At 43.5% G+C, this 16,697-nt stretch overlaps 1 protein-coding gene across 4 annotated transcripts in view; it reads right to left on the reverse strand.

Annotated features, from left to right (window-relative positions):
• LOC126183804 (inner nuclear membrane protein Man1) overlaps positions 1–16,668 on the reverse strand; it is a 364,252-nt gene extending 347,584 nt beyond the window's left edge. For all 4 annotated transcript variants that reach the window (XR_007536817.1, XR_007536816.1, XM_049926053.1 and 1 more), the window contains exon 1: positions 15,836–16,668. Coding sequence is in view for 2 of the 4 variants with exons in the window: in XM_049926053.1 (XP_049782010.1) it covers positions 15,836–16,490 (655 nt within the window). In the remaining 2 variants the exon portion in view is untranslated. The remainder of the gene's footprint in view (positions 1–15,835) is intronic.
• Between the last annotated feature and the right edge of the window lie 29 nt (positions 16,669–16,697).

Genomic DNA, 16,697 nt, shown 5'->3' on the forward strand with positions numbered 1-16,697 from the left:
ATACACTTAGCAGATTCAGAAGGATGTAGGTTGCAGTAGGTACTGGGAGATGAAGAAGCTTGCACAGGATAGAGTAGCATGGAGAGCTGCATCAAACCAGTCTCAGGACTGAAGACCACAACAACAACAACAATTTGACCAGAGACAAGACAATGTTTTAAAATAGCATATGTCCTCATCTATTGTAAGTATTTGTGATGCTTATTCTCAGTACACCAGTCCTCCACAGGCCTGATAGTCTGAGCAATACATGAAATACCACAACTCCAAGGAATACGATAGACAGCCACCTTACATAAATGAAGATCATCCTTTAAGGAACATAAAAGGATCCTAACCTAGATGGTGGTCAAAAAACACATTTCACATCCTTTATTCACAAAATACAACCAATCCTCCTGGAAATTCTCCCTGTATAAGGCAAAAAGGCCATAGACTTTAGTGTCACCAACATCTGATCCATCTATCACTATAACCATTCTGATGAAAGGTGACCTCAAGGTGGGCTAACTCAGCTGACAAAATCTCGGGGTCTGAGATGACGTGGGCCCTGTGAACCACGATATGAAGTACCCCATCAGGCTGAGCCAGATGGTGAGATATAGCACCCTGTGTCAATGTGAGTAGGTTTCCTATGAATGGCATGTCCCCACATACCACCAAGCCTTTCTCCTGACCAACACATTAAGGAAGGGAATGCAGCTATTTTTTCCACCTCCATCGTGAAATACTCAAGGGCACTGAATTCAGGTGTTCGAAAACATTGTTCAAATTCTCACTGTCATGATGCCAAACAACAAAAGTATCACCTACATATCTAAAAAAACCATGCAGATTTCAATGTCGCTGACTCCAAGACATGTTCCTCAAAGTCTTCCATAAACAAATTGCCAATAATAGGTGACAAAGGGCTTCCCACGGCAATTCCACCTGTCTGTCCAAAACACTGGGTCATTGATTAAAATTTAAGTGGAAGTCAACATGTGTTCACACAGGTTCGTTAATTCAAACACCAAACCTAACTGCAATAAATTACACAAGAGGAACACAAGTGAAGAAAGAGACCACATGAAAAGTTACTAGACTGTCAGAATGATTCAAACACATTCCCTCTAACTGATGTAAGAAATCCACTGAGTTCTTAATGTGATGCTCACATTGATCTACTAGTGGGCTCAACAGTGCAGTAAGGTACCTCATTACATTATATGTCGAAGCATCAGTATTACTCACAATCAGCCTAAGATGGACCCCTTCCTTGTGGACCTTCAAGAGGCCATATAACCTTGGGGAACACAGCACAACAAGAATTTAAGACTCTGGATAGTCTCATGTGACAAGGAACTTGTCTTCAGGAGGCTTTTAGTCTTTCTCTCAATACTTTCTCTGGGGTCAGCAGTGACATTGCAATACGCTGAATCAGTACTAGGAGCAGACAGACAGAGTTGTGATGGGAAGCCCATTTTCACCTACCATTGCCAACTTGTTTATGGGAGACTTTGAAGAACACGCCTTGGAGTTGGTATCTTTGAAACATGCATGTTTCTTCAGATATGTAGATAATACTTTTGCTGTCTGGAATTATGGCAGTGAGAATTTGAATGACTTTTTAAAACACCTGAATAAAATCCCCACAAACATTCATTTCATGACAGAGGAGAAAAAGGATGGTTGCCTTCCCTTCCTTATAGCGATGGTCAGGACAAAGGTTGATGGTACACTGGGGCATGGCATTCATCAGAGCTCTACTCAAAATGTTTTGTATCAGCAGGCTGATAGTTCTCACCATACACTCAGCCTGATGGGGTACTTCGTACCTAGGTTCACAGGGCCAACGACATCTCAGATCGTGGAGCTTGTCAGCTGAGTTTGGCCATCTTGAGGTCACCTTTCATCAGAATGGTTACAGTATAAGACAGAGCAGATGTGCGTCATACTACCAACCAACCCTGCACCAGATGAGAGATGATAATACCTAGGTGGCACCAAAGTCTATGGGCTTTTTGCCTCATGCAGTTAGTATTTCAAACAGGATTGGTCATATTTTGCAGAAATATGATGTGAAATGTGTTTTTCAACCATCATCTAAGAAAAGGGTTCTTTTAAATTCCATAAACGATGATCTTGGTTTGTGTAAGGTGTGTGTCTATCATAATCCTTGCAGTTGTGGCATTTCATATATTGTTCTTACTATTAGGACTTGAAGGACCAGTGTACTGGGCATAAGCATCACACAGGTGTACGACAGCTGAGCAAGTCGTAAAAATGAATGCATTGAAGCTCAGAGCACAGAATAATTTACAGAGAAGTTACATATATCAGTTGGACAGGTATGTAGGGCAGAGCTGGCATCAACTCGAGTACAGGTGAGTTGCAGAGTAATGAACACATTCTAGCTGGGAGACATCTACACTAGTATATAAAGATAAGACATCATTTTACGTTTTTATCAAAATTCTCGAAAAGTTATTGAACAATTTACTTCAATAGACATAGAGGAGGTGGAAGGAGCAGACAGACAGAGAGAGAGAGAGAGAGATGCGGTAGGAGAAGGTAGAGAGGGAGAGAATGGAAGAGGGAGATGGACAGATAGATGGGAGAGCACGAGATTAGGACGCACATACAATTCCCATATATATTTAGCCATTGCCAAGCATTGTCACTAGTGTAATAATAAAAGTGAGAAGGTTAAAAACGTAATGGATATCCATTGGATCATCAATAATAAAACAAGGTGATGGGTCAGAAGGTGGGTGAGATCAGGTAAGAGTTCTCCGCAGCTCTGCATCTGACGGGAGTCATATCAGTAAAGAGGGGAACAGAATCCACTATTAATCAGAGTGCTATCCCTAAAATGGAATATGGGGTGAAGCAGAAAAAGGGCTGACCGTATCCATAAGCAAGTAAAGGAGGGGTGACTGTGGCAGCTGGCAAAGTAGGTAGAGCTGAGGATCACCCAGACTAAGCATGCAGTGGGAGATGCTGCAGCCCAACCACCCTGCCCCTTCCCTCTGAAAAGCAGTTTAATACATTATATCTGAGAACAAAACCCACTTTCTCAGAGAAAACGGAGAAGGAGGGGAATTCCACCAGGATGTGAGGTACTGACTGTAAGGCTCTGTAGAAACAACATGGCGGCAGCTCATTATATAAAATAAAACCAAGTTAACCTGGTATGACCGATGTGGAGGCGACATAGGATAGCGGATTCCTTCTTGGAGGAAAGCTGTGCAGCAGTACTCTCCTTGATAATGTGGAGCTTATCAAGAAGGGACAGTAGTCACTATACGATGTACCATCTCCGCGTGAGGAGAAAAAGTATTTGCAGCTGCAAATCTGCATCTGAGATGATCAAAGCGAATGTTGGGTAGGTATTCATTTCTCTAGCCAAATGGTTGGCCAAATCATTCTCTAGGATATCCAAGTTAGTTGGGACCCAGAGAAAGACAGTTGAGTAGGCAGTATGACTAAGACCACAGAGGAGGTCATGAATAGCAGAAATTACAGGGTGACAAGAGTAACATCCACCAATGGCCTACATAGTGATTATTGAGTCACTACAAATTAAAATGTGGTTAAGGGAGATCTGTCTAGTAAAACATAGTGCTATGTTAATTGCTATCAGCTATACCGTAAAAATACTACATTTTCCTGGCAATGATTGTTGATCCTGACACGGGAGATATAAAAGTGTATCTATGGTTTTAGAGCAATCAGTGTAAATGACAGTAGTGGCCTGATACAACTTGTTTAGTGTCACCAGTTTTCTGAATGGTTTAAAGCTGTTCTCCATGAATTCCTCTCCTGTGCCAAGCTGTTCATCTCAGACTAGCACTTGCAGCCTACAATCTCAATTATTTGCCGTATGTATACCGATCTCAGTCTTCCTCTACAGTTTTTACCTTCTGTGGCTCCCTCTTGCACCAAGGAAGTTATTTCCTGGTGTCTTAACAGTTGTATGTCCCTTCTTGTCAGTGTTTCCCATATACTCCTTTCTTTGGCAATTCTGCAAAGAACCTGATTTCTTATTTTATCAGTCCACATAAAGAACTGAAAGGAACAAATGCCAAAAGATCATGGGAGTGACTAAAACTCTAATATCTTGAAATTGATCCATCATACTTATAAGTCTAAGTACTAACCAAGGTGTGGCGTGCAGGAGAACACATTCTAAAGTTAGGTGCAGAAGGCCTCGAGGAGCATTCCAAATGGTAAAGCCACATGGGTGTGGGTGTCACAGGGTCAATGGCCCTCCTATGTCAAATGGATGTGGTAAGCTGGATGACTAGGAAACTGTCAGATGGTGACTGCATGAGTGAGCAACAGTTGACACCATCACAGCTGATGAGGGAAGATTCCTGCTTCAGCAAGGAGACTGTCTAAGAGACCAGTCAAAGGGCATCAGAGGTCAGTGTTACTCCACAATGATAGACTGACTCCAACAATTTCAAAGCTGAAGGTGCCATTGAGCCATGAACCTGGCAATCATGGTCAAATAAGCACAAGACCAGGGTCTAGTAAATACAGAAGAGAGCTGCACAATCCGCACACCAAGAGATGTGGGCAAGGAAGCAGAGAATGTCAATTTGCATGCAACTAGTCTTTAGTTGATAAATATGGGACATCCAAATCAGCTTTTTACCAAAAAGGTGATCCAAAAAATTGAAAAACCCTGGGAAAGGGTCCAAGCAAAAGCTCTTAGGATAGGAGCTTTAAGCTGGCCTTCAATCAAAGCTACTGACTAGGGACTATACAAAATGTGAAAATCTGTGACATAGAGCACAGATGTGACAAGTTGCCCAACCAACGTCATTAGCCCATTTTTGGATATTTGAAAGAGCGTAACACTCAGCACAGAGCCCTGTGGGATGGTTTTCTCTTGAACCAATGGGCAGCTGAGTGACATACCAATACTAGCCCCCCACGACTGGTGGGGTAAAAATAATGAATAAAAATCAATAACAGAGTGTCAACAGCCCTGATCATGGAGCGTAAGTATAATGTGATGATGCCAAGTGATGATGTATTCCTTATGAAGGTCAAAACAAGACTGCACAGAGGTGTTGGAATTTAGATAAAGCCCGTCTGGTTGCTGTTTCCAATCTAAACAGATGGTTGGTCGTGAAACCACACTGATCGGGGGAAAAAGGGCCCAACACACTGGAGGGCTACCATCCTCCCAAGAAGTTTGCGGAGTACACTGGTGGGGCTAGTCAGTCAGTATCTGTCATGGATGTTGGGATTTTGCCTGGCTTAGGTACTGTGGGACAATAACACTATGTCATTGTGAAGAGAAGACATCTTCTAGCCAACATGGTTGAAGAACCTGAGTGGATGGAGTTTTTGAACAACATTCAGATGTTCAATCATCTGACTGTAATCAAATTAGGACCTGGACTCATATCCTTTGATGAATTCCCAGTCAAAGGTTCATTAGGAAATTCAGCTTGGCAGAGGATGAAGCATAAGGAGATGTCTTCAACTTTTCATTTATGTGTTTGAAATGTGGCTGGGTAAGAAGAGGATGCTGATGGTGTCACAAAGTTAGTCTCAAGGCATTCAGTGAGAGAAGACATTTTGGTACAAAGACCACCCTGAAGGATGAGACCTAGAACAGCTGGTGATCTCTGAGGACCTACAAAACTACAGAGTTCGGTCCACACCTGGAGTGAAGAGGCATACATTCCCATGGAGGAGACATTGCACTCCAATCATTCCTTCTTAGTATGTTTCATTAGACAGCAGACCTTAGCAAGGAGTCACTTAAAAATGAGGAGTGTAGCCTGAGGAGGAGCCTACTCGAGACATTGCAAGGTTCTTCGACAATCATGAATAGCAGTTGGAATGTCTTTGGTCCACCATGCCACTAGTTGGTGCTTGCAGGAAAGGGAATAGCAGTTCCACAGGTATGGGTGATTGCATCAAAGATGTCTTCCACAACCTCGTCAATGCACTCTGACACAGAGGTGTTGAAGGTAACAGCAGAGGTACATAACTGGCAGTTGGGTCTTTGAGGAGCCCATCACAGTAATTGGTCTGTTGGGCGGTAACAAGAAAGTAAAAGGATCACCAGAAAGGGGTCACTGCAACAAAGATAGTCATTGAGTCACTGGGGACGAAGGGGGGGGGGGGGGGGGGGGGAGATAGAGGGTGCACACTGAAATCTCTAAGTAAAAGAAAAGGTGGGAGAGAGTGGATGGATTAAGTAGTCATCTTAGGGTAAGTAAGTGTTCTGCATGGAGGTAAATATAGTTACAATTGGAGATCACTGGGGTAGTTTACACTGGCACGGCTATTGCTTCCAATGTGGTATGGAGGGGAATAAATTCACTGACAACATCTGTGCAAACCAATACACAAACCCTCCAGATGCTCTCTCTCAGGGTCCGCCGGTCGTGGTCTCGCGGTAGCGTTCTCGCTTCCCGAGCACGGGGTCCCGGGTTCGATTCCCGGCGGGGTCAGGGATTTTCACCTGCCTCGAGATGACTGGGTGTTTGTGTTGTCCTCATCATTTCATCATCATCCAGGAAAGTGGCGAAATTGGACTGAGCAAAGATTGGGTAATTGTACGGGCGCTGATAACCACGCAGTTGAGCGCCCCACAAATCATACATCCTCATCTCTCTCAGGGCCAGTACGATTCAGATAGAGTGCATGGTAACCTCGAAGCATTGAGGAACAGTTATCAGTGAAGAGCATTTCTTAGAGAGCAACAGAGCCTTCAAAATAAGAGGAAATTAGTTGTAGCTCCAGCAGGTGACAATCATATCCACCGTATCACCACCTTGAGGGTATCCTGGTTAGGTGTGATGGCTCCAGAGTGATGGGTCATGGCCACTGATGACTGCCTGTCACTGACGAAGGAGATGGGACAGGAGGGGGAGAGGCAGGAGGGATAACTGAATGTTGGTTCAGAATCCCATGACATAAAGGGATCTGGCACCTCCATGGTCACCAGAGTAGTCCTCTCCCTATTCTCCTCCTCCTCTTTCGCAACTTTTGGTGGCCAAGACTCTTGCAATGGCTTATTCACAGTGGGCATGGGGACGAATGATCAGTGGGTAGTGCTGAGACTCACAAGCCACAGCTCCTCCTGCCAATGACTGGTGTCAGGCCTCTGATCTGTGGGTTTCTGGAAGCCTTGTCACTGATAGACGCAGGAGGCGAAAACTGCTTCTCCAGTCAGGGGCACAGAGTGGTTGCCAAAGATGGTGCCGAGGGAACTATGAGACGGGGTGGGGAGTGATAGCTGTGACTTGCTGTTGACAGGAAGCAGGTATTCTAGATACTGGGCAAAGTGGTGAACATGGGGTTTTGTACAACTGAAACACAAAGGAAGTTGCCTGCAAGCATGACTTTTGTAGAGTGATCATCCACACTCTCCACTACCAAATAATGATATTAAATGCTCAGCTCCTTTCCAAAAATATACATCACACATAGAGCAGACAGAATTGTATTACTGGCTGACACACCACATGGTATACTTCACTTATTACTGAGCAGATCCACACCACCTGTCTTCCCAGGCAGACCTACACACTATACTAGTTGCTAGATAATATCAGAATCTGATGACATGGCAGCATCAGGCACCTCAGGGGTCACCAGATAATGACGATGATTGTGTGTTTAAAGGGACTAAACTACTGGGTCATCAGCCCTCCATTTCGTGTGAGAAACACGTAAAAAGGTAAAACGCGAAAAAAGTGCGGACTTGGCTGCTCAAACTATATAAGCCCATCAAGGAGTTTGAAAAAGGGTGCGACAGTAGTTGTAACACGACAGGTAAAAGAAAATAGATATAACCTGGGTAGCATCTTGCACAAGAGGGTTTAAAGGCACAACAAGGTGAGGGGGGGACGAAATTAACCTGCAGCTGCATGGGGGTACCCACTGAAGGGGGAAGCTCTTCCCTCCACAAACATCCCTACGACTGAAAGTGGAGGAGTATTATAGTTTCATGTAAAATCCACTCTCGTTCAGAAAATACAGCACTTTGGTAGTGGCTGTTGCATCATCCGCAAGCATCTGAGGTTGTGAGGTAGGGAAGCTGAGAGAGTGCCACACATTGGCCAGTAGGACACACTCAACAAAGACATGCACTATTGTCAGTACACTACCGCAGTTGCAGTGGGAAGAATCCTACCAACACATAAGGAACTTGTAGGCGAGTCTGATGTGGCCAATGCATAGTCGGTACAACACAATAGCATCTTACCGAAAGGCCTCGAAAGATGTATGCCACTCCTTAGTAGACCCTTTAATTGCTATCAACTTTTTTTTGGTCATAGCAGCTTGTCGTTCAAATTCCCAGAGCCTAAAAATATTGCATCAAAGTTGCAATCTTTAGTCAGTGCCCAGTATTCCGACATGAAGCTTATCTCCTGTAGTTGTGTCTTTTGCTAGATGGTCGGCGAGTTCATTTCCTGAAATGCCTATATGGCTTGGTGTCCAGATGAAGGTCTCTGTCTTTATAGAGACATAGATGTCAACCAGTAGGTCCTGGATGTTGGCGACCAAAAGATTTTAGGGATAGCACTGGCATATGACTTTTAAGCAATTCATGGAATTGCTACAGATTTCTGATCTGTTCAACGTGGCTAGCAATTTGACGTTCTGCAAAGCCTGAGATTTGGCAACCAACTCTACAGTGTATACATTGCAGGCACTCAGCAAAGAGTGCTTCTTGTGTCCCCTTGCATTTGCAAAAGTGTAACCAACTCTGTCACTGACTTTCAATCCATCCATGTAGATGCATACCACATGAGAATAATTATTGAGGATTGAACAAAACAGGTGTCCGAGAAGGGTAGGATCAACATACTTCTTGGGCCTACAAAAGAGGTCCATCTGTATATCAGGACAGGGCATAGACAATGGGAGGTGTTGAAAGGGAACTCTAGGAACACAGACTAAAGGCGGCTGTTGGAGGTCCTTCAGTAAAGTATTGAGTCAGATCCCAGCTGGTCTACAGTTTTGGATGATGTGCAAACAGTTTAAACTGTTGGTTGTGGAACAGAATTGAGTGGCATGGGCGATCAGGTATCTGAAAGATTGTGACCGCGTAATTTGCCAGAAGCTGTTGTCATCTAACCCACACTGGCTTCCAACAGAAGGAGGCTGTCGACAGGGCTCTTACAGAACGCCCCCATTGCCAACAGCATGGAAGGGTAGCGGGCGGCATTCAATAAGGTGATTCTGGGTCAGAAAATGAGAGCAATGTGCACTGCAAAACATTTTGCAAGTACCACGGAATCAGTGCAGATTTTACCATTCGGTAGGAGAAAACTGATAGCTTTGATTAAGGCTGTCATGTACTCTCCAAACAACCCTGTGAAGTTGGTGCTCAGCTGTGCACAGTGATGCAGAGGCATAATGCAGGCGAAGATCATCCACATACTGTGAGGGAGAGACTGTGGGGGCCACTGCATTTACAATACCATTGATGTCAATAACAAACAGCTTTACGCTCAGAACCAATCCCTGAGGGACTCCAATTTCCTGGACATATCAGTTGCTAACAGTTGAACCTATCTGGACTTGAAAAAGTCAGAGAGATAGGAAATTCTGGATAAAAATGGAAAAACTTCCCCAGAAATCCCACGCATACAGTGTAGATAGAATGTGATGTTGCCAGGTGGTATCATATGCCTTCTGTAGGGCGAGGAACATGTCAATCAGATGTTGGCAATGCATGAAAGCATTGCACACTGCAGACTCCAGACTAACCAGATGATCTGTGGTGGACTGGAAAGGCGAAAAGTCACTTCAGAACCATGATATATGCCCTCAGGCTTCAAGGCACCAACAAAGACAGTGGTTGACCATGCATTCGAATAGCTTACACAGCCAATTCGTCAGAGAGATTGGTCGATAATAATACCGTCCTGCCATTGGGACCAAAATTCTCCTTCCCACCAAATCTGATTAAAAAGCCTGAGGATATGTTTCCTGCTGTCAGCACAAGATGATTCAGCATTTGGTTGTGGATTTTGTTGGGTCCAGGGACCATATCTCGAGACTTTGTCATAGTACTGCAAAGTTCCCATGCACTAAAAGGGTCGTCGTCTGATAGATAGCTGAGTGCATGGAAGGATGGGGGGTGGCATTCAATATGGTGTTTCTGGGTCAGGAAATGAGGGCAAAGTGTGCTGCAAAACATTTTGCAAGTACCACAGAATGTGGCTGAGTTTAGTCCTTACTAGGGATGATGGGGTGTGGAATTGCATAGATGATACATGTTGCTCCCAACACTCCTGCTTCCTTTTCTTCATTAAAAACTTGCAATTTCAGACGGATTCTCTTGAATACTATTAAATTATCCATAGAGAGACAATGCTCGTGCTGTGGAAGCACCCTGTGGCATTCCCCGATAGCTGTGGCTATATTTTCAGACCACCATTGCACCAGTGGTTGTCGGGATGAGCCATAGGAGTAGGGCACCATTGCTGCATCAGCGTGAATAAAAGTAATAATAGCATCAATAGTATGCTTAACACTTTGTCAATATCCATTGTACAACTGGCCGTAGAGATGAAAGCTGCCAGTCAGCTTTCTGAAGCAACCACCATGGAGCATGTTCCACATGTCTGTGAGTGGAGAGCGAGAGAATGATAGGAAAATGGACATGGTTACAAAGATTGCCATGGACATGCCACTAAGTCAGGGGTGAGATACTCAGGCTGAAAATTATGAGGTCAATAGTTGAGTATGTTCTGTGGGCGGCACTGAAATGTATTGCAGCTCCAGTGTTGAGTAGGCAGACGTCCAGTTCCGAAATGAGGTATTCTCGTACTCAGCCTCTGCAAGACATAGTGTTGCTGCCCCATAGAGGATTATGGGCATTTAAGTCCCCCAATAAGAGGAAGCATGAAGGTAGCTGTTCCACTAACTCTAACAGCTCATGATATTGGAAAGGTCCATTTGGAGGGTAGATAAACATCACATATCGTTGTATGAACTGACAGGTAGACACGGCTGCGGCCTGTAGTGCAGGGGTAAGGGGCACCTGCTCACTGGAAGTATCAGAGTGTATGAGGGTACAGACACCACTGGATGCTATCTTGACATTAACGTGATTGGTACAGTAGGGTTTGTAGTTTTTCAGAGCAGGGAGGCATGCTGCCGTACACCTTATTTCCTGAAGTACTATGCCAATTATGGCATAAGTAGCCATTAAATGATGGAGATAAGTCAGATGGCGATAGTACCCATTACAATTCCACTGAAGGAGCGCTGGGGTCAGGGCTGAGAAAGTGGCGAATGGAAAAGATGGGAGTGATTATATTGCTACGGGGGCACAGTCTATCTGATTGTGCGATCCATCGTCAATGTGCATAGGCACAACTGCCGCAGGGACGGAGAGCGGAACATCCAAAGCCTCAGAAAGTGGATTATCTTTCAGCTCCTCCTGTGAGGTTTGGATTTCTGTGAAGATTTCCCCATTTTATCTTCCAGAAGCGAAGAGAACCATACTTTTCTTTGGTCCCCAGCTTGTGGCCGCTGATCCTTGGCTTGGGAGGGGGGGCAAGTTGACAGGTTTCCTCGTCCCTAACACCGCCACAGGATGGCTACACATTTCTGATAACACTGATGGTATAGGAACCACCAGTGCTAGGAGATGTAGGAGGCGAGGGAGCTGACATTCTGGCCCCCAACTGTAGGACAGGCCCTGGAATACAACCAGGACCAGGAGGTGTCATGCAACACCTTGTCATCATGGGATGTATAAACTGTGACACAACAGTTCCAAAATTTGAGACCATATAATTCAGATTAAGTTTTTCAATGTTTTTCTTCGCATCTTGATAAGACAACTGCTCAAGCATTTTATACTCTTGAATTTTCTTCTCCCTCTTGATCACTGAACATTGTGGTGAATGAGGAGACTACAGTTCCGGACACTTGGCACACTGAGGAACTTCGTCACCAGGATTACCTTTATGGGATGCCCGTCCACATGCCCTACAGATAGCCTCATTAGAAAAACAGGAGGACGTGTCCCATCACACCTATAAATCATGACCTTAACTTTCTCAGGCAAAACTTTGCCTTTGAAGCCTGGGATAAAAGCTCCAGTGTTCACTCTATTATACGTGGGTCCCTCTGGATGTGAACAAAATGAACTCCACATCATGCCAGATTAGTATACAGCTCTTCATCTGTTTTTAGCATTAGGTCCTGATGGAAGCTAACACCTCGAATTCTACTGAGCTCGTTATGAGGCAAAATGGTGATCGGTACATCTCCTATTTTGACATAGGCCCGAAGTGCCCACGGTTGGTTGGCATGCGATATTTTGATCAGCAAAGATCCATTTCTCATTTTCTCTATTGCAGCAACCTCCCGAAATCTATCTTTCAATAAAAAACTGTGGCTTCATTTTAGCAAAAGATTCGCTTTCAGTTCAAGAACAAACCAACAACTCGGCAAATTGACCACTTCTATTTCTCCTTACCTGGCTCTCATCTTGAAGCATGGTTAAAGATGGAAATTAAATATGATTGTAAACCTTTAAAATCACTGTTCCTGATTGATAAGACGGCCGTGGTGGCACAGCCACCATTAAATTTGAACCATTTCATTGTGGATCATCCACGTTATGCAACTCATTCTGATCACAGGCTTTCCCCAAGTGCTTCACCCTGCCAAGGCAAAGGCCACCTAGCACAGCAGGCATTGCCCAGAGTCCTGGTACCCCAAAGTGGATATGTATCTATTCCTTAGCTGACACAGGGTGGCATCAGCAATGGGATCCCTGCATTGTCAGTGGGCTACCACCAGGAGGGTACATGATGACCCAAATATGATGGACTGGCTACCACACTGGATTTCGGAAGGGAAAAGAAGTAAAAAGGTCAAAAATGTTCAGAAGCCCAAAGAACGGTCAAAATATCAAGGTAAAAACATGAGCAAATAAAAAGACTCCTATTAGTTGCCTCTTACAACAGACAAGGAATCACCGCGAGTCCATTCTAGCTCCCAACATCACAGGGGGAGGGGTCACTGGAGTAGCTTTCTCCAGATTCCCCTCCCCTTCTCCTTTTCCTCTTTCGCAACTTGTAGTGGCCAAAACTCTTGCGAGGGCTTATCCGCTGTGGACATAGGGCTGGATTAAGCATGGGTACTCCGTGGATCCACAAGCTGCAGCTCCTCCTGACGACTGATCTATGTGTTTCCAAGGAGAGTGGTACCAGGAGGGAAGCCTAGGCACTGGTAGGAGAAAACTGCTTATCCAGCCAGATGCAATACGAGCTTCCTGAAGATGGTGCCACAGAAACAATAATAGTATTGTTCAATAAGATATTTCTTACCTTTTTTATATCCATTGAAAGATGGCTTCTAAAGTTTTATATTTATTTTGATTCACATAAAGTTAAAATTCCCGAACTAGAAATTGTTGAACAGCAATAATGGCGCTTACCTGTTCACCTTTGCAAACCCTGCTGACTTTCACCCCTGAACGACAAACTTCCATTATAACACCACCTCCCATTATATGTACATATTCATGTTATAAATATCGGAATTTTATTTATTTTTCTTATCTATTAGGATATACATTAAATAGTTGTAGAAAGAATGAAGGCATTTCCAGTCTGTACTGCTGATGAAAACGTCATAGGTTTCCACCTAGGTGGCAGTGCTGATAAACCATGAAGTTTCAACGAATGTCACACTGGTCTGCTTCTGGCAAAGTAATCTTCACCAGAAGATAAATATGTAACACTTATCGAAATGTAGCATTTTTCGAACACTGCAATCCATTGGGAAAGCCTACAACTTTTCACCACTCTCACAAGTGTTTAACTGCTTTATATTATATCTGTTTCCTGTACCGTAAGATTCTGTAAATAGGTGCATACTCCTCTGTGCCACATGTGTCTACTGCTAAATTACCACAGGCTTTGCATTCCACTGTTTGACTTTTAAGTGTGCAATTAAGGTACTGGTACTGCATTTTCTGCTGCAAGTCATAAAAGAAGAACTCTTCAGATAGACTGTGGTAGTGCACCACTTCACCCTACAGGGGATCCTTTATTGTAGTGACAGACTGATATGTAGCGGAGAACAAGATCTATGATAGGCTGAACGATGACAATTTGGTTGCAAGCTGGCGAAACCAACAAATGTGAATGCAAAATGAAGATTCTGGCCGTAGACTAATTTCCAGCACAGCCCGACATCAACATTCATGGTTGCCAACAATGCCTTCATGTTTAATACACATCATTACGACAACATGTGGACCTTACATAGTGACTAGTTCAGTACATTTTTCAATTGTGTGAGAAATCTGTCATAGTCAACATTTCCTTAATACTTTTCATTATAAATTACAACAAATGATACAAACCATGAAAGGTTGTATTACATCATATACATTTCCAATAAGGACTATGATGCATATTCTACACAAATATTGTTTACTGACCAGGTTAGCCGAGAGCACCAATACGCTGCTTCCTGGACTCAGGTAGGCGCGCTGGCCCCAGATCAAATCCACCTGGTGGATTAACGATGTGGGCCACTGTGCCAGCTAGCCTGGATGTGGTGTTTAGGCGGTTTTCCACATCCCACTAGGTGAATACCAGGCTGGTCCCTACGCTCAACCTCAGTTACATGACTCACAGACATCTGAGCATGTTCACACTATTCCATGGAATACACTATCGCAGACAGGTGAGGTACTATAATTCCATCCCGGGGGGTACAGGGTGGCGGCAGGAAGGGCATCCGGCCACTCCTTAACTTCAACCTTGCCAAATCCGATCCTAACCATGCTGACCCTTCAAAATCGTGGAACAACAGCACAAGCAAAAGAAAGAAAAAAAAGATTGTTTATCAAGTCAGTGGGAGGGGGTAGGGGTGGGAGGGCACTTTATAACTCTTGTCTCATATATTGTTCCTCCTGTATCCATGTCCTACTGAATACAACAAATTACACCATTTCCTGTTGAACACCTAGTTGGTAAACCACCTATTAAGTACTGGCAACAAATTAGCCAATTTCGAAAGTCAGTGGCTGTGAAAATTTGTTGCACTGTCCCTGATAAAGCTTGTAATCAAAGTAATCCCAGCAAACACAAAAAACAATGGCTGTATGGAAATACTACGGAAAAAAAATAGAATGCAGATGCAGAAAAAAAAGGTACGAAGAGAGCAACACATGCCTTTGTATAGTTCTAGATTGTTATTTACATATAAAAAAGTTTTCCCAAATTAACAAACAGTTATGGGGATGGTGTGCCCCATTCATCTCATACTAAATACTCAGATGAAATATGAGTATGTATTTTAAAGCTGCAGAATAGTTAAATATTTAGCTATGATTGTGGACTGCAACTACCCCATGACCATTGTTACATTGAAAAAAAGAATTTATCAGGAAAACAAACAAGATCATAGCACGCAGGCTTTCATGGGCAGTATTTACACCCTTAGAGATTCTTGTTTTATGGACACAATGTTGTTGTCTACAGCATATTTCTGTGCCTAACGTTTGGTCCCGTACAGAAACCTGCCCTAGACCACAGATTAAGGTCCATAAAATGTTAATTACCAATGCCTTAAAAAAATAAAAATGGGCTGCATGCGCCATTACAATGTTACCATGGATACATACGAATTAAGTGCATGAATTTTTTACCGTTAATTTGTTATTTAACGTACAACATATTCGCATGCACTCCAATTAGGGTTATCTGACAATTCAGTAACTCTATAATTTCTTCAAGAATGAAACAGTTAATGAAAATGCCATTACCAACACTACCTACAGTAAAAGTTACCCATACAGAAGAGAGAAGTTTCACTATATACAATAACTTACCCAGTGGGTTAATGACAGAGCGAATAGTGGACAGCCAGCTTGAAGTTGATGTTCCTGTAGGTAACAACTTCCTACGACTCTCAGCTGTTTTGGAATGGTAAGTAGGCCTACTTGTGACGTCCGATGATACATTTTTTTTACGAGATTGAAACCCAGATCGTGCATCAGCTTCGTCAGATTCCGAACTTTCCAGTCCTGATGAATAATCTGCATAACGGCCTCTGAATTCTGCACGTTCTCTCACTTCCCCAGTTGCTCTCTCCAATAGACTTCTACGTGCTGGTCGAATAACTGGTACTCTGAACGCATTAACAATGCAAGGATCTTTTATGTTTGGTGCTGCGCGTGAATTTCTATATGGTACGTTGCTCGACGGAAAGTGCGAACTTCTTCTCTTCTTTCTACCACCTCTGTTCGAAGATGCTGTTCCTGCTTCGTCGGTATCTTCTTCCGAGCTTAATGTTGAAAGCCTTAATGTTGCTAGTCTTGTCCTAATATCCGATTTCGTATGACTATCCTCATCTTCAGATAAAAGTTGTTGAAGCCTCTTAATATAAACATTTCGGGAGTACTGTGTCACTGGCCCCACATGATATCCGAATCTTAGCAACTCAGCTCTAATTTCTTCATTTGAAAGCTGACTGATATCGGCCATAATTTTCACAATAACGTTTCTTCAAACTCAGTGGTCTCACACTATCCAGCACAGCTACGTCATTTCTGGAATATATTAAATACCTTTCACGCCAAACGACGAAAATAAATTAGCAACCATTCTTTTGAACCAACATACAAACTCAACATTCACAAACAACTTCTCCACAGACACTATAACATGCTGCAAATGTCGCAGATAACACCA

This window comes from Schistocerca cancellata, chromosome 4 (assembly GCF_023864275.1).
Source record: "Schistocerca cancellata isolate TAMUIC-IGC-003103 chromosome 4, iqSchCanc2.1, whole genome shotgun sequence".
In the NCBI taxonomy this organism is placed as follows: domain Eukaryota; kingdom Metazoa; phylum Arthropoda; class Insecta; order Orthoptera; family Acrididae; genus Schistocerca; species Schistocerca cancellata.